Consider the following 16,840-nt stretch of genomic DNA (forward strand, 5'->3'; position numbering starts at 1 on the left):
GCTTAGCACGTAATAATATGAAGCTGGTGCACTCCCAGTTCCCTGCCCTCTTAGCTACAGCCCGGGCAAGCAGAGCCCTTCAGAGGCTCTGGAGGTGCATGTTCAGCATGGGGAGCTTTGTGCTGAACCCCACATTGCTCTGAGCATGAGGAAGGGATGGCAGCCGCCCCTCTGTGTGCCTTTGCTCTGCACCACATATGCAGCAGTGACCAACAGCTCCAGAGTGGCCAGAATTGCTCCTCAGGGCCGCCCAGCACATTGCATGCATTCCCCTGGCGTGCCATGAGCAGAGGGGAGTGCTGTGATGGGGAAGGCAGCTCTGGTGACACGTGGCAGTTGTGGCTGGGTAGGGGCAGCTGACGGCGAGGAGCTGTGCTGTATTTAGGGAAGCAGCTGCCTCACATAGGAGACATTGTTTATGGTCTTTCTCCCCTTTCCTCGGTGCTTTATTACAAAGGATTATGGCATGAAAAGTGGTTTTGTTCCTGTGCTCCCCCTGCCCGGCCCCTCTCTGTGATTTATCCCCATTTTGGGCAGCAGCTGCAGCACCCTGAGGATGTGAGAGTGAGGTGGAGGTTCTGACCTGCACACAGCAATGCCCAGCAGGAAGGTGAAGGGCCAGACAGGGATTGCAGGTGATCACCTGAAGTTACCTCTATCACCAGGTGGTAGCCAAGCAGACACAGAGCCGTGCAGCAGCAGTGGGGCTTTGAGATGGGAAAAGAGCAAGGAATGAGGGCAGGGTGGACATGCCCCCAAAGCTCCCCTCCAGCATTGCTTTGGGGCACTTCCTTCCCACTGTCGGGATGCTGCAGCCACCTCCAGCTCCATCCCATGCCCACACTGTGGTGACTCCACCTATCCCCAGTGCAGGGCCATGTCCCAGTGTGAAGCAGTGATGTGATGCCTGCCAGCCACCCCCACAGCTTTCCAGGAACCAGCACAGGACTGATGGGCAGCAGATAAACGTGCAGCAACAGCTTCCCCTGTGCTGCATCTTCCAAACAACAGCCGTGCTTATGCACCTACCTCCAGGTACAGTTCAGGCTGCTGCCTCCTCCCGTAGTGCTGCTGTGCTGCCCTCTGCATTTCCAACTGCTCTGCTCGATGTTATCCATGGCTTTGTTCCCTGTATCGCTGCTGTGCTGCATGGAAAGGCACGGCTGAGGCCATGCACGGTGCAGGGAGCCGGTGTGTGAGTGGTGCAGAGAGAAGGTGAGATTTGGAGCAAGCAGTAGAGCAGGGGGGGCTGGCAGAGGGCTCAGAGGCAGGAGGGGAGCAGCCGGGTGCTGGCGGTGCTGGTGGTGCCCGCAGGCTGGCTGGCAGTGAGCCCAGATCAAGGGGCATTGCAGGAGGAATTGCTCAGGGGGGATGGAATGGACACACGCAGGGTGAGGAGGGCAGCACTGGCCGAATAATAGGAAAAGCCATCAGGTGAGCACAAAGGCTGCAGCAGCGCTGCTATCCGCGGGTTGGAATGGTGTAAGAACCTCACTTCTGCCTTCCTATCCTCCAGAGCCACCTGAGGGGTGAGCTGTGGTTGGGAAGTGAGGCACAAGCACCTCACCATTGGCTGTGCCTGCCCTCCCACTGCAGCACCCAGCACCCCAAGGGTGCATCCCCAGCACCCAGCCTGCAGGCAGCACGTGCTCCCACACCCCAGGGCCTGAGCGGCGCAGGGACGAGCCCACGCTTGCAGTGCTGTGTCTCAGAGAGGCAGCTCAGCCACCCAGGCGTGTTTCTTCTTGCTGCTCCCAAATGCAGCTCCAGCATCCCAGCACGGTTAGTGTGAGGATGTGCTGTGATGAGCCGGGCAGAGCCCCTCCCAGCCCCCTCCCCAGCACTGCAGCTCCTCGTGTTACCGGATTGTCCGGAGCAGTTGTTGTGCCTGGGAGCTGCCGGGTGTTGGGGGAGCAGCTGCAGAGCTGCTTGCTGGGTCCAGAGAAAGCAGGAGGAGGCTGGAGGTCCAGCTGCAGTGCGGGGCATGCAATGAGCTCCTCGGGGCTCAAGCATCCACCGCAGGAGCTCCCTGTGGTGCTCACACCTCAAATCTGATCCTTTCCATGCAGAACGCACTCGGGTGCACGTTATGCAGCAGGTGATGCTGAGCAGCCCCAGCTCCTCACACAGCCCAGCGGGGCGGAAGGCAGAGCAGGAGTGGGAACCCTCAGAGTGGGGAAACTGAGGCACGGTGCCCCCGAGCCGTGGACAGCAGGGGATGGATGCTCAGCACGGCCGGCAGACACGGGCTGGGCGTGGCCTCTCTTATCAGTGGCCGTGGTTATCACTGACCACGCCTTATTTGCGGCTGGTCGGAGGTGCGCATGCACCGCGCATGCCCCGGACGGGCCGGCATCTGCCCCCGGTGGGTCGGGTCGGTGGGCGGCGGCGGCTGGAGGCCGGTAAGGGCGGGCGGGCGCGCGGGCGGGGGGCGGCGGTACCCCCAGCATCCCTCCCTGGGATCACACATTCCTCCTCAGCCCCAAGCATCCCTCTCTGGCCCCGCACATCCCCCAGCGCTGGGTCCCCAGGGGGCTGTGAGTGACCCGTCCCGTCCCCCTGCAGGGGTCTGGGGAAGGGCTGTGCTGTGCTGTGCTGACCCCATGGCACGGCGTGTTCCTTAAGGCTTCATGCCGGCACGAGCCGTGCTGCGGGTCCCGTTCTGCTCTTGGGATGCTGACGCTTTGCTTTGGTCCCGCTGGGTTGCACGGCTGCTGCTCAGGTGTCCGCAGTTTGTTGTGCTGGGTGGTGTGTGGCTGGGGGTATTTCTGTGCAGGGGAAGTGAAATCGGGAGCTTTCAGTTTGCAGCTCTGCAAAGCAAAAGCAGAAGTTTCTGATTTTGTGGCTGAAAGAGCTCTGAAAAGAGAGGAAATAAAGTTGAGCAGGGCCTGCTGTAGTTGGTGGGGGGAGCTTTGGGGCTTGGAAGGAATAGAAATGCTGCTGTGAGCAACGTCAGACCCCCCATCACAGCCCCGTACCAGCTGGTGGCATCACTCAGCAGCACCGCATCTCCTCACCCTGCCCAGGAATGTGGGCTGTGGTGTAAGGGAGCAGGTTGTGCTTCCTTCCATAGCAGGCTGCTGCCAGCTGGCTCACACTGGGGGCAGAGGATCCAGGTACGTGTTCCATTCTCAGGTCAGATGCAGTGTGAGGGCAGGCAGGCCAGGCAGGTCAAAGCTGTTTCCTGGATGAAGGTAAGGCATGGGTTGCACAGGCTGTGCACTCATGCCAGTGTTCCTTCCTTTCCTTCTTCTCTTACTTTAACATCTTTGCCCCGGTCAGAAATTATCTGTGTTCTGTTACACCTAAGGCAAGGGAGACTGTGCCCTCACACCTTGTTCCTGGCTGCTTTGCTTACCAGTGCTGTGCTTTTGGCACCCCAGACCTCATCCGTTGTTTGTCCAGCCTGGCTCAATGTTACAGCTTCAAAGGCAGCACACTGAGCCCAGCTGCAGCATCCTCACTGACTGCTGTTTGTTTTGTAGTGACTGTCATGCTGGAGGAAGGCGTTCCCTGGCCGGTCCTGGAGACAGAAGTGCTGTATTTCTAGAGCAGGTATGGTACAGACAGCAGCAAAACGAACTTCTTATTCCTTGTCAGAGCTCTACCTTCAATCCCTGGATGTGGGAGGGTTTGTTGACATTTGGTCTTTTCTCTTGTGCCCGCTGACTAAGGCACAGGTGATATTGGGCTTGTTGCTATGTGAACTTGCACCTGTGCCTTGCAAAAAGCAGAGCCAAAAAAGAGCAGCAGAGGAGCCAGGTCTCTGCATATGGAAAACTCCTTCCGAGCTGTAGGGTTTGTGCCCAGCAAACAAGCACAGCTTTATGTGTAAGGTGAGTCAGCGTGCTTGGGGTGATTAAGGACGGGTTTGCTGGGTATTGATGTTAGGCCTGCATGCTTCTTACATCCCCCCAGTCAAATGGGAGGAATGAGTTAGCCAGTGATTGCACAGTAAAAAGGAAGGCCTGGCTGTGGTGATTCCTGCTGCTGGTTGGCTTTTGCTGTGCCAGGCTGAGGACACAGGCAATGAGAGGTGTTTACCTGACATTGGCATGTTTGACAGAACGAGATAAGCTTCCAGATACACCAAGTACTTGACAGAGGTGATGTAATCGGAACATCGCTGTCTCAATAGCTGCTGTCACCTTGTGCTTCATGCAGGGAGCTGCTGCTTCCATTTCAGACCTGATGAAGGAGTTGTGTGCCAGGCTGCTTGCCTAAGTGCCAACCCTGCCAGGTGCTCTAACAAGAGGGATCACCTTCTTTTTCACAGGCTTGTTCAGAAATGAAGATAGCAATGCTTTGTCCTATTTATTGCTGGGCACCCCCAGCAAAATCCAGGAGCTGAAGTTTTGCTTTGTTCTTCCCCTGAAATCAGAGAATATTATTCTGTGTGCTCTGCTTGAAATCTGAAGTGGGCTTCCAGTTCTTCCATCTTGGGAACACCAGAGTATCGGGGAGGGCCACAAACGTTGTGTTCTTTATTCCAGTGTGCTCCATCATCTTGGCACCGTGCTGCTCAGTTTCTGAAGGGGGGAGAGGCATCTGGGGGAGATTCCAGGGCTGTGGGTTTAAGTCCTTCAGCCCTACTAAATACATGTGGAGACAAAGCCAGTTTCTCAGCACAGGAGCCAGGAGTTTTGGGTCATCAGCTGTGTGACTTTCTGCAGAATTCGTAATTCAAAGAGCTATTTTGCACTGTTTCCAATCTCTATAGGTTGCCTTGGTCCTGTGGCCGTCCGTCCTGCTGCAATGAGTGGGAAATCCTTGCTCTTAAAGGTCATCCTGCTCGGAGATGGTGGAGTTGGGAAGAGTTCCCTCATGAACCGGTACGTCACCAACAAGTTTGACTCGCAGGCTTTCCACACAATTGGTGTAGAGTTCTTAAACCGGGACCTGGAGGTAGATGGACGTTTTGTGACCCTCCAGATCTGGGACACTGCAGGACAGGAGAGATTCAAGAGCCTGCGGACCCCCTTTTACAGGGGAGCCGACTGCTGCCTGCTGACCTTCAGCGTGGATGACCGGCAAAGCTTTGAGAACCTCAGCAACTGGCAGAAGGAGTTTGTCTATTACGCTGATGTGAAGGACCCCGAGCGCTTCCCCTTCGTAGTTCTGGGCAACAAGATTGACAAACTGGAAAGGCAAGTGAGCACAGAGGAAGCCCAGGCTTGGTGCATGGAAAACGGCAACTATCCGTACCTGGAGACCAGTGCCAAGGATGACACCAACGTGGCCGTGGCCTTTGAGGAAGCTGTGCGACAGGTGCTGGCAGTGGAGGAGCAGTTGGAGCACTGCATGCTTGGCCACACCATCGACCTGCACTCCAGCTCCAAGTCAGGGTCCTCCTGTTGTTAAGGGCGGCTGCTGCTTTGGGAATGTCGCTGGAACCGATGGTTGGATTGCAAGGGGAGCAGGGCACTCTGAGGAGGGTGGCCACAAGGACAGTGGGTGCTTTATTCACTGGGGAGTTTGCAGCTTTACCATCTGAATTCTGACTGTAGGTTTCAGATGTGGAAGATGAATCTACAGGAGAGTGCTGTCGAAGAGCACGTGAATGCAGGCCTGCTCCTCTCCCTGCCTGTTATAGCGGGTTTAAAGGTCTGGCTTGAACTAAAGAGTGAATTTGGATCTGTAGCAGGAACTGCGTACAGAACAAAGTTGGGGGCACTCCAGATGCTCTGAAGCATTTTAGTCCTGTACTCAAAAACTACTAGACCCACTAAACTCATGGCCTTACTGCCAAAGCAAAGTCTGCTCAGCACTGCGAGTGAAACCTGTTGGGAAGGCTGTAGCCCATGTCACTGTGGGAGTGCTACATCCTGGAGTGGCTGGGATGTGTGTATCTGCTGCTTGGGATCGATGTATTCTGTGCTGAGTAATGCTGGAACTCTGATACGAAGTAACATAACGAAGGAGAGAAGAAACTGAATGCTGCAGCATCATTTCTTCCAAGCTGTCTGTTTCTGGTCTGTTTTTCCCCGCCTTTTAACTTTGCCTTGTTTGGGTGTTGTTTAAAGGAGAGACTGGCTGCTGCTTGTTTCCTCAGCCCTTCTGGAGGCTCAACACCAGATCTTGCTTCTCACACCTTGAGTGGACCTGGATAGAAGGTTGCAGCGTGGTCACTCAGCAGGTCATGGTGAAGGGTTTGAGTTAGCTGGGAGTACAGGAGATCTGCAACGTGAACCTTCGGCTGGTTCCTGTCAGAAGTGATCTCTGTGTCCGGGTGATTGTGTGTGTCCCTGGTTCTATGAATGCTGCAACATAAAACCACTCACCTGCTGTGTCAGGGACTGTGCTGCTCTGCACGGTTTACTCACACCGTTGCCCTGGCCCTTACTCCCTACCAGGGAATCCAGTATGATTTATCTGTCACTCAGCTGGCATACTACTGCTAGAGAATGTCCACCCCGTTAATTGAGCCCTGTCAGCGAGCAGCTGTGCTCATTGCACTGGGGAGAGGTTTGGGCTGATTCCTCAAGGGGCTGAAGAATGGTGCTGAGAGGGCAGGGAGCCCTCAAGGAAAGGATACCAAGCTTTGCTGATCCCAGCTCCTGCTCCCTTCTAGGTGTTAGTCCCGAGCTATTTGTGTGTAGCAAAGAGGTCAGTGCTTGCTGGCTTGCCATTGTAACCTCATGTTCTGCGACTTCCTGTGCAAGTGTTTGTCCAATGTGATGACTTTGCACGTAGGAGCCTGGCACAGGGAGAGCTTCCTGTGCTCTGCTGGCTGCCGAGTGCAGCGCCCACTGTGATGAGCTACTGGATAGCTGATCGTGTAGCTCAAATAGAGCAGCCTGGTGTGCTCAGTGCTTTAGAGCAGGGCAGTCTCTGCTCTCACACTGGCTGGTGGCAGCTAAACCCCATCCCCTGGCAGTCTGTGAGATTGCAGGATGTCTCCTCTGGGAACTCAGGGTGATCCTGCTCTTCTCTGTGGGGCAGCCACACGTGGGAGGGGCTGAGGCTTTAATACAGAGCCCAGTGGGGGGGGTGGATCTGATTTAGAAACGGGGCTGAATACTCACATTCACATTCACACAAACAGATAGGAAATGCTTGCAGCTCCTGGAAAATCAGGCCCCTTGCTCTGCCTCCATATCTGCGACGCACATTTAGGAGTTAGTACTATTGATTTAACAGAATCTGACCTCTGCAGGCCTCTGATTTTCCTTCAGCTGAATGTAAGCATTAGGCTTATGTGTTTTTACAGCTCCATTCAGAGGCGTCGTATTTTATATTGAAGCTGTTTAATTTATTCTGAGAGGTACGCACAGTTCCTGAAGGAGCCCAGATCTTGAGCTCTCTGCTGCAAAGCTGGGCACCGACAGCCCTCCTTTCCCTGCATCCACTCCTGCTGCTGCAGTTGTCGCTATTGCTACAGACCTGGAATTGTAACACTGAGATTCTACCTTTCTTTAAGCAAATAAAGCGTGGATGTGTTTGAGTGGGTTTGGGAAGTGCTGTGTTCTTGGTGGGTCAGTTCTGAGGGACCAGAGAGAAGTCAGCAAGGGATGGCATCACTTCATTTAAACTAAGGCTGTTCCTGAGTGCCTCCATCTAGAGATTTGGTTGAGTGTAACTTATTTACAAGCTGCGCCCACTGAGCAGTTTTGTCTTTTCCAAGAGTACAGCAGAAAACACTTCTGGAATGGGAACGTTTCGCCCCGCTTCCTCCTGTCACTACGCTTTAATTGTCAGCCTGGGCTCTCAGCAGCAAGCCGTGCTTTCCTTCCCCTCCTTCCCGTGCTCTTGGACGCAGCCCCTCGGGCTGCAGGGGGCTGCAACCAGGCCCGAATGCCATGTGAGGCTGAAACGAGTGGGCATATGGGGCTGTTCCTCCTGCTGCCCTGCCGGGTGGGCTCTCATTCTGTGATGCTTTCCTTGTGTTTGCAGAGCCTTTGCCTACTGTTGCTGCTGGCAGAACCTTTCACTTAATGGGTTTTTTTTGTTCTTTTTTTTTTTTTTTCCCTCTGATGTCTTCTTGCTGATCAGTCAAGGTTTGCAAGTAAGTCCTTGTTAGTCCTCATGAGGATGTGAGTGCTGTGAGCAGCAGCAGAGGGCTCTGTGGCTCTGTGTGAGCAGCTGTGAGGTGGATGGGATCGTGCTGTCCTGAGGGGCTGCGTATTCCTGCCAGTGCCTGAGCATGGGTAATAAGGGGGGAGCTAAAAACACTGGGCTGGTGGAGCAGCTCTTCCCCAATGGCTTCAGGGGATCCTTGGGGGGGCACGTGGCCGCATTTAATGCACATTTAACAGCTTAGTGGGCAGCCAAGCTCAGCATCAGCCTCCAGCTTGCCCTTTCAGCCCATCGCACTCGAGCCGAGAAGTGGTGCGAGGCCGCCAGGAGGAGCCGGAGGGCTGCAGGTGGGAGCCGGCATCCTCGGCCGGGCGCTGTGGCTCTGCCCTCGGAGGTGAACCTTTGAGGGGCTGGGAACCCCCCAGGCCGTCCCAGCACGAGCATCCCTGGGTGCGGAGCTCCCCTTCCCTCTCCTGTCCTCGCACGGGGAAGGACCTGGTTCGTCTTTGCTCTCTCACGGCCGGGAGCTCTGTGCTCCGTGGTGCAGGATGCTGAGGGCTGGGACTGGCCTCAACCCTGCAGAGGAGGTGAGCAGCAAGGAGCCTTGGGATCTGCTCCAGGGCTTCTTGCTCTGCTCCAGCCTTTGTGGGAGCAAACTGCAGCCTTGTTGCGACTGCTGCACGGGGGGAATTATTTGCAACCAGCTTTTGTTTGCAGAAATGAGTTTTGCTACCAGGCATGGTTTGTTCCCTGGCTGTTCTCAGCCACCCTGGGGGACTCAGGGTGCCCAGGGAAGGGGCAGTGAGAGCAAGGTCCTGTGTCACCATACATAGGGGCAGCAGCACACAGAAGAGGCCACGCGTGCCCTTCAGCCCTCAGATCCATGCCTTGGCCACTTTCACTCACTGTCACCAACCCTCACCCCTCCCGGGGGGAGCTCTGCTCTCTTTCAATAGACAGAGATGCTGTTTTGTTCCCCATCTCGCTCCTGCCTGATGGCTGATGGCACCCACACACAGGGGCCCTTTCAGCGTGGGGGGAGGAGGGTGGTGGCATCTGGGAACGTGGGGAACAAAGGACTCCATTGATGCAACACAGCCCCACTGCTGAGCTGGGGGAACAGCTGAGCAACCCCAGCTGAGTTAAGGGGAAGCATCAGTGCTGCCTGGAGTAGCTGGGAGAGAGGGGAGTAGGGGGGTTTGAGCTGGTTTTAAATGGGTGGGAAATGAAAGACCCCATCCCACAGCATCACCTCCCTGTGCCACCAACCCTGTGCCATCTACCCATGGGTTGGTAGCAAGCGTCCCACCAGCTGCCCACAGAGCAAAAAGCTGTAGGACTCTGGCCTAGCCATGCCTGCCCGTGTGCCCAGATGGGGCCATCCTGCTTCACTCTGGGATCTGAAGGACAAACAGGGACATTTGGGGCTGTCCAGCTGCAAACAAAGGGCTGGGTCCATGAGGCCCCCTACTGGGGTGGGGACAAAGAGGGATGGAGCCCAGAGGGGACTGCAGAGGTGGGCAATGCTGCCCTTCCCTTGCTGGGGCATGGGGAAAAGGGAGAGCAGCACAACAAACCAACAGCCAGACAAAGATCTCATTCGGAATGTTCTTAATTTTAATTTATTTCCTTTAATCTTTATAAAATACATCTTGTAAGATAAGTCTTTAAAAACCTGCTCCTTTTTATTGCTTGTTAACGAGCTGAACTTCTAGATCAGAGGTGAAGGAAACGCTTTCAGTTGATTAACTCTGTGTGTGCGTGTGTGTGTGTGTGTGTGTGTTTGGGGGTCTGGGAACAAGAGTGGGAAGGAGGACCCGGTTATTTGTTGTTAAATGAATACCAAAACCCACCAGCAAACCTTCCCAAGAGCGGCGGCGGCGGCGATGTGAATGGATCCCCCAGATCTTGCCTGGTTTCTCCCCATCTCCCCCTCCCCAGCCCGTGTGCGTTGGTAGCATGGCCAAGCTCAGTGCTGGGCAGCAAGGATCCTCGGAGCGCTCTGCTCAGCAGACCGACCCATTATCCCTGCCCCCCCAGCTGATGGAATCACCATAATACAGACATTAAAAAAGAAAACAATAATAAAATAAAATATCCATGCAGGATGGAGCGATGGTCTGCCAGTAAGAGTAGTTTCTCCAATAAATAAACACAAAGCGTTAGCACGAAGTGGTCGGGGGGGAGGAAGAGCAGAGCGGGGCACCTGTTGGTGGGGAGGGCGAACGTGGAACGAACAGAGACTGCAGGAGCAGCAAACGTTACAGAAGCAAATGTCACCCCGAGAGAAGAGCACCATTGTGAAGGAATGGCTGAGTTTGGAGCAGATGGGCTGTCCGTGGGTTATCCTGCACTACAAAGGGGCTGCTCCAGCTCTGCTCTGCAGCACAGCGCAGGCGGACCCCTCAGCTGGCACTGTGGTGCTGGAACCTAAAGCCGAGGGTGCCCTTTGCGCACAGACACCAAACTCCTCCAGGCTTTTATAGGGGCAGCTGGGTTAGGGACATGGGCTTTATCAGCATCGGGGTCAGCGCTCTCTTCTCCTCAATGGGAAGATCCTTGCCCTAAACTCCCTTTGCCTTGGCTGCAGCAGGCACTTTAGGGTAAATTCATCTTTCTTTACTAGGGGAAAAAATAATCCATCTCATCCTCCATCCAGGAGAGGTGCCGGCAGTCAGCGCCAGGAGAGGCTCCAGCTCCAACAGACCCAGCCAACTTCCTTTTCTCTCTAGGGAGCCTCCTTCATGCTACTCCTGGAGCAACCTACGCTTGGATTTCTGCCTCCCAGGAGCATGAAGGCTTTTGCTCATCCCTATAGGCAACGTTGGGACACCGGAGTGAGTCCCTCCTCTTCCTTTGCTGGTTTTGGCCCTAGAGCGAACCGGTTACGGGTGAGCACAGAGAGAAAAGTGCATGAAGAGGCATCCGTTGGTGAGAAGCTCTTCCTGGTCACGCTCAGCACGATGGATGCGAGGGAGGAAGAGGAGGGGAGTCAGCGGCGAAGGCAGCGTTAAGGCAGGAGACCTGGTGTCGGGTGGCTGCAGTGTTAAAGCCTCGAGGTTAGAGGAAAGGAGGGTGCTTGTCTGGCTGGGCTCCACCTTGCCGGCTAGAACTTGGTGCCCCGGCCCATCAGCTTGAGGACGGCGAAGTTGTAAGTGGCGGCGATCATGAAGGTGAGCTGCGGGCAGGAAGAGAATGAGCCAGGGGAGGAGGATGACAGCGCTCCAGCATCCTTCATCTCAGCACCTGGCCAGCACAAAGCCCCACGGCCAAGGTAGGACACCACAGTGCCAATGTGGGTTTGGTCCCCGGTGGTCTCCTAAAGCCCCTCCAGATCCCCTCCAGTGGCCACCTCCCCCACCACCTCCTTATTGTTAGAAAATGAGACAAGCTCAGGCTCTGCCACTTCTGTGCCCACCACCTCCATTGTCCTCTGCCCCCATCTCCTTGCCAGGTGGAGGAGGACGGCTGGGCAGCGGGAGCAGCGACTCACCAGTGAGACCAGTGTGGCAGCAGCCCCCACAAAGGCCGCGATGAAGAGGTGGAAAGTCATTTGGAACTGCAAGGGAAGAGGGGGGTTGAGCTCCCAAAGGTCTCTGCTCAGTCCCATGGGGGCTTCAGAGAGCACTGGAAGGGGCTCACCTCGCTGGTCTTGCAGATGGAGAGCAGGTTAGAGCCACACACCTTCCCAGGAAACGCGTTCCAGGGCAGGACACCTGGGGACACAAATCAGGGTGAGCTGGGGCATGGCCACTGGTCCCATCACTCAGCCCCACTGCAATGCTGGGTTGTGGGATGTGCTTTGTGTGCTGGGCTGGGGACCATCACCAGGAGGAAGGCAAAGAGGGAGGACAGAAAGGTGACAGGGAGGACCCTCCTGGCCCAGCCATGTCCCCCCAGACCCTCTCCATCCCCTCTCCAGCCCAGACCCCTCTCAGCAGCTGTAACCCCTCATGGAGGTGCAGTGCTCACCATACATCCTGGCATCCGCACACAGCGTGCCAATGCTGGCAGTGGTTTTGGTGGGGTTGGCGATGGACTGGCAGGTGGTCCAAGTGTTAAAGTAGATGTAGACGGGCACGGCGGAGCAGGCGAAGACCAGGAGCCAGACGATGGTCAGGACATATGTAATGCCCACAAACTGCAAGGGGCAGCACAAGGCGAGGGCACAGAGGGGGTTACAGCGTGGCTGGGAATGGGGACAGGGGAGCGCGAGGGTCCCCAGGCGGGCAGGGCACAGGGCAGGTGAAGGGCCGGGATGCACTGCCCACTGTGCCCAACACAGCCCCATGCACCCAATGGACCGCCAGCCCGAGCTGGGCGGCACTGGGGCCGACCACACACACGTGGGACTGACCAGCTGTGGCACAATGGTGCCCCTTCCCATACCAGGGGATTTCTGCGGCCAGCAGGGTTTGACCTCTGCGGGAGAGCAGCTGCAAAACCCCTGAGCTGAGCAACGCCGCTCTGCTGCCCTCCCTCCATGGTGCCACCCCAACCGAACCCAAAGGGAACCGCAGCCATTCCCCTCTGCTCCCCAAGGCCATTCCCAGCACTAGGGCACCAGTCTTCGGGCACCATGCAGGACAGCCATAGTGGCAGCATGCACTGCCCTTGCAGGGATGCTTGCGGCTCTGCCGGGTGATCCCTAAGCACAGAGCAATTTGTTTGGGGGCAAATGCCATGGTCAAATTGGCTGCTTTGGGCACACAGTTGGCCTCGGGGAGGGCTGTCAGGCTGCGCTTCCCCTCGGTACACCCCGACCCCCGGGCGGTCGCCATCTCCTGCCCTTCAGCCAACGCCAAACCCGCTGCAGGCGCGCGATGGGGTGCCAAACCCCGGTTAAGATCACCTTGTCAGGATGTCCTAGCCACTTTCCCAAACACTGACACACCCGCTGCAAAGAGTGAGCTCGCTGGGGGCCTCGCGCTCCCCTCCCTTTCGGGCCCCCAGTTACCGTTGCGCTGAGGCCCTTGCCGCAGATGGTGGTCCGGTAGTCCCCGAAGATTTGCCGGACGGCGCCGGTGGTGTAGAAGCCTTCAGCCAGCAGCAGGGCTCCATAGAGGAAGAAGAAGGAGGCTGTGCCATAGATGACGTACTGAAAAGCGTGGATGCTATGGGGAGAGGAGCGGTGGGGATGCTCAGGCAGTGCTGCGGCACACAGCCCCGTGTGCAGCCCCACTTACCCTCCCCAAGCCCAACACACCCCTGGGGGAGCTGGAGTGGGGTGTCACCTCCTGTGGGGACAAAGCTGCTGTCCCCAAGTGGAGCTGATGAGGGGGAGCAGCACCTTGCTAAGCAGGACATCCTGCTGCCCCCATACCTACCTGGTGCGTCTGTCCTGTGCACCCCACAGCACCTGGCGTGGGTCAGATAAGAACAGGGTGAAAAGAAATGGAGCATCTGCCACGGGGCAACAGCGCCGGTGTGAGGCTGCCCAGGGCTGAGCACAGCCTGCGTGGTGTCGGCCCCAGTGGGTGGCAGCAGAGCCGGGTGACAGCGGCACATCACGCGCAATGGAGACGCGAGGAGCCCCGCGCCGTTACTTACACATCGATGAGATACTCGTAGTCCTGGTAGTTCTTGGAGAAGTAGGTCTCAATGAGCTGCTCGGTGCCGGTGAGGGCTTCGTGCCCACAGCCACAGAACAGTGCCACCCCAAAGAAGCAGAGCCCGGTGGCGACCAGAGAGGCGAAGGGTGCCCCGATGAGGCAGCGGGCACAGCACTCCAACAGACCTGCAGGGCCACAAGGGGGGATTTTAGGGAGATAAAGGGAAAAATGCTGAAACTATTTGTGGTGGTGCTACAAGAGCAGCAGTGCAGGGTGCTGGGGAGCTGGCAGTTGAGTGAGACGGAGATGCGGGGTGATGCAGCGTGATGCCAGTGGGAGCAAACCAACAAGCTGCTAATGGGCTCCCCGCTGCCGCAGTGCTAGGGGTTTCTATTTGGGCTGCCATGGTGCCGTGGTGCTTACAGAACCTGGGATGAGGTTGGGGTGCAGAGAGCGGGCACAGCTTGGGGGCAGCTCCACTCCCTCCCCGGCGGGTGTGCACTGAGTTCCTAAAGCGCTCCGAGTGCTGGAAGCAGTCCCAAACCCATGCTCCCCCCACGGACCCTACAGAGCCTATCATCTCCTCCTTGCAAGGACAAGGCAGCCTTGGGGTCCTGGCCAGCAACGTCCCCCCCTCCCCACACAGAGCAAGGGTGCGTGGTGGCACCGAGGACAATGGGGGATTGTCCAAAGAGCAAACAGGGAACAAAGGCAGCGCTGTGGGGGAGCACAGAGACCCCCCCGCCTGTTTGCCTTGGACACAACGGGGCCAGGGAGTGGTCCTTATGCCTTCCCCTCCCAGCAGTGCACCCTGATCCCTGCAGGTCCTACAGGGATGGATAGCTGCATGCGTTGCAGCACGATGATGGTACCAAGCTGACTTGAGGGTTTTAGTATTTCTTCTCTCCCTGCTGGGAACCTGGGGGCAGTTGCTGGCAGATGGCAGGTGGGGACCAGGATGCAGCAGGGCCTGGTGTGCCCTCCAGCTTTGGGAAAGAGATGGAAAAGTGCAGGAGGAGAAAAGGGGAGAGAAAAAAGGGCCCTTGTGCAGCACCATCATGGGCCTTGTTGCACAAAGTGCTGCGGGCAGGAGGAGGGTGGCAGCTGTGAGACCCCCATCAGAGCACCCAGCAGGATGACATCATTTTATCGATGGGGAAACTGAGGCATGGAGCTGCAGGCACACAAGTGGCACAAGCTGTGATGGGTCTCAGTGCCCCGCTCTCCCTGCAGCCCTGGGTTGAGCTCATGCTCCTCTACCCTCCCGGAGGGATGGGGTCTGTCCCAGGAGGGGACAGAAAGCCACATGGGAAAGGAAAATGCCATCCCTGCTTCCTCCCCTGCCACCCATGGGAACATCACCTGCACAGCCTGCCAGTGCCAGGGGAAATGCTCGGGCTCTCTGCTCCAGGCCCCCACAGCTGTGACAGCTGTCCCACGTCCCCATACTCACCCATGGCACCCGACTCGCTCAGCTCCCCGTGCGCTCGGCTCTGTCTGCAGCCCTCGCCTCCCCTGGCAGTCCCTCACCCTGTATTGTCCCCTCTGGGTGCCTGTCCCACTCGCCAGCAAAGAAAAGGGCTCTCTGAGTGACAGCCACCCCCCTTAAAGGGACAAGCCCCCGTCCCTCCCCGCCCCGGCCCCCCCCAGCTGCACCCCTTGGCTGCCAGCCGTTCTGTGTGTGGGCAAAGCAGAGAACTTCAGGGCTTGGGGTGGGGAGGGGGAGGGAAAGCTTTTCTAAAAGGGATAAAGGGGCTGGGGGGGGGTCACAGGGCACCCACTGTGCAGTGGGAGGGGGACCCCCAGGCCTGGCTGGGGTGTGAGTGCCTATAGGTGTGAGTTGTAGCAATGTGGGATCTGTGGGATGCAGTGATGCCCCTCTGTTGCCTTCTTGCTCCCTAAGTGTCAGACACCTGCGTTCAGTGCTCCAGAGTGGGTGTTCTGATGGGAATTCTGCTCTCCTTGCTTTCACGGCAGTTCTTCTCTCACTGTCCCCATCCTTTTGGGCTCTATGTGGGACAAGAGACAGAGCTCCAATGGGCACAGTCCCCAGAGGGAGTCCTCCATGGGGTCCTCAAGGGATGGGGACACATCCAGGGATGGGGAAGCAGAGGGGGTCAGCTCCTTGGGGTGCCCATCTCCCATGGGTGCCCCCCATGGGGGATCAGCACAGGGCTGGGGACGCCTGCAGAGGGCAACAGGGCCCTTCTCAGCAGGCAGACAAAGCCCCGCTGTGTCCCTCAATGCCCTGCTTTGTGCCAGGCTGCGCTGTGGCAGGGCCTGGCTGTCCCTGGGGCTGGGAACACTGCTGGGCTGGGGGTCCCCAGGGCACCACACAGTGCCCCCAGTGCTCTTCAGAAACCACATCTGCGGGGCTGCTGATGCTCACTGATAAGGGACTGCATTGCCTGGATGGAGCCAGGCACCAGAGGGAAAAATGATGTTATGGGGAAAAAAACGATGAGCCCTTCTTTCTCTTTCTGCAGAAATTCAAGATCTTGCATTTTATTTCAACACCCTGGGGGGAAGCATCAGCTTTCTGCCATCCGGGATAATGTGAGCAACGAAGCAGGGCTGCGATTTCTGCACCAAATGCCTTCAAAAATCTCCGTAATTGGTTACTGCTCGTTAGCATCTCCCTCCCGTGTGCCCCCCCACCCCCAGGGCTGCCCATGCTGCAGGGGGGCGGCTCCACAGTCTGATTTCATCCCTTCCTTCTGCATTTTGGCTGAAGCCTTTGGGACCCCCTCATGCTGCAGGCTCTGAGCATCCCCTCTTGGCTGTGTGTCCCCGCTGGCTCCTTCGCTGTGAGGATGCCTCTGTGATCAGCCCTGGGTGCTGCTGTGTGCCCGGGCTGTGGGCACAGTGCTGGTGTCCCCAGGAGGAGCAGTGACAGCGCGTGCAGTGCCTTTATCCATTATACATACATGTCGGGAGGTGCGTATTGTCACACCAGAGAACCTTGCTGCTATTTTTAAACAGCCACTTCCCCAGGCCAGGCTGATGCCCACCTTCTGATTTCCCCCATCACTGGGGTGAACCCCCTTTCCCACAGGGGAGGGCAGGAGGCTGCAAAATGTGCTAATATAGATACAATTAGGGGGGGGAAAAAGGCAAAGCTGTTGGAGCCCACTGGGGGATGGGGAGGCGAGCTGAAGGACAGGAGGGCTGGTGGTGCTCCCCAGCCCCATGGAGGCTTCATCCCAGCATCCACTGACTTTGCTGTGGAAGGCAGCGGCTGCCTCTCTCCCCAGGCAGCTCATTCCTCTGGT

The 16,840-nt window shown here is 57.1% G+C and overlaps 2 protein-coding genes across 3 annotated transcripts; one reads left to right on the forward strand and one right to left on the reverse strand.

The window, feature by feature from the left end:
- The first annotated feature begins 2,310 nt into the window (after positions 1–2,310).
- Positions 2,311–7,449, forward strand: RAB9B (RAB9B, member RAS oncogene family). Its single transcript, XM_015860220.2, has 3 exons — positions 2,311–2,402; positions 3,486–3,555; positions 4,721–7,449. The coding sequence occupies exon 3, from the start codon at positions 4,756–4,758 to the stop codon at positions 5,359–5,361; it is 606 nt and encodes a 201-aa protein (XP_015715706.2). The 5' UTR covers positions 2,311–2,402; positions 3,486–3,555; positions 4,721–4,755; the 3' UTR covers positions 5,362–7,449.
- Positions 7,450–9,610: 2,161 nt separating this feature from the next.
- Positions 9,611–15,152, reverse strand: PLP1 (proteolipid protein 1). Of its 2 annotated transcripts, none has more exons than XM_015860219.2 (7): positions 15,022–15,152; positions 13,567–13,753; positions 12,974–13,130; positions 11,989–12,157; positions 11,659–11,732; positions 11,510–11,575; positions 9,611–11,194 (listed from the first exon to the last, which is right to left on the reverse strand). In XM_015860219.2, the coding sequence occupies exons 1-7, from the start codon at positions 15,023–15,025 to the stop codon at positions 11,123–11,125; spliced, it is 729 nt and encodes a 242-aa protein (XP_015715705.1). In that variant the 5' UTR covers positions 15,026–15,152; the 3' UTR covers positions 9,611–11,122. The 2 variants fall into 2 exon arrangements, with proteins under 2 accessions (XP_015715705.1, XP_015715704.1); XM_015860218.2 differs by having other exon boundaries at positions 12,869–13,130.
- Positions 15,153–16,840: the final 1,688 nt, after the last annotated feature.

This window comes from Coturnix japonica, chromosome 4, assembly GCF_001577835.2.
Source record: "Coturnix japonica isolate 7356 chromosome 4, Coturnix japonica 2.1, whole genome shotgun sequence".
Taxonomy (NCBI): domain Eukaryota; kingdom Metazoa; phylum Chordata; class Aves; order Galliformes; family Phasianidae; genus Coturnix; species Coturnix japonica.

What these genes read in the sequence shown, in the direction of transcription:
- PLP1 (XM_015860218.2), bottom strand. An exon ending in TACGAGTATCTCATCGATGT is followed by an intron (nt 13,131 to 13,566) that starts GTAAGTAACGGC and finishes CTCTCCCCATAG; the next exon opens with CATCCACGCTTTTCAGTACG. An exon ending in CTGCCACACTGGTCTCACTG is followed by an intron (nt 11,195 to 11,509) that starts GTGAGTCGCTGC and finishes TCCTGCCCGCAG; the next exon opens with CTCACCTTCATGATCGCCGC.
- RAB9B (XM_015860220.2), top strand. Translation starts at nt 4,756, where the DNA reads ATGAGTGGGAAATCCTTGCTCTTAAAGGTCATCCTGCTCGGAGATGGT.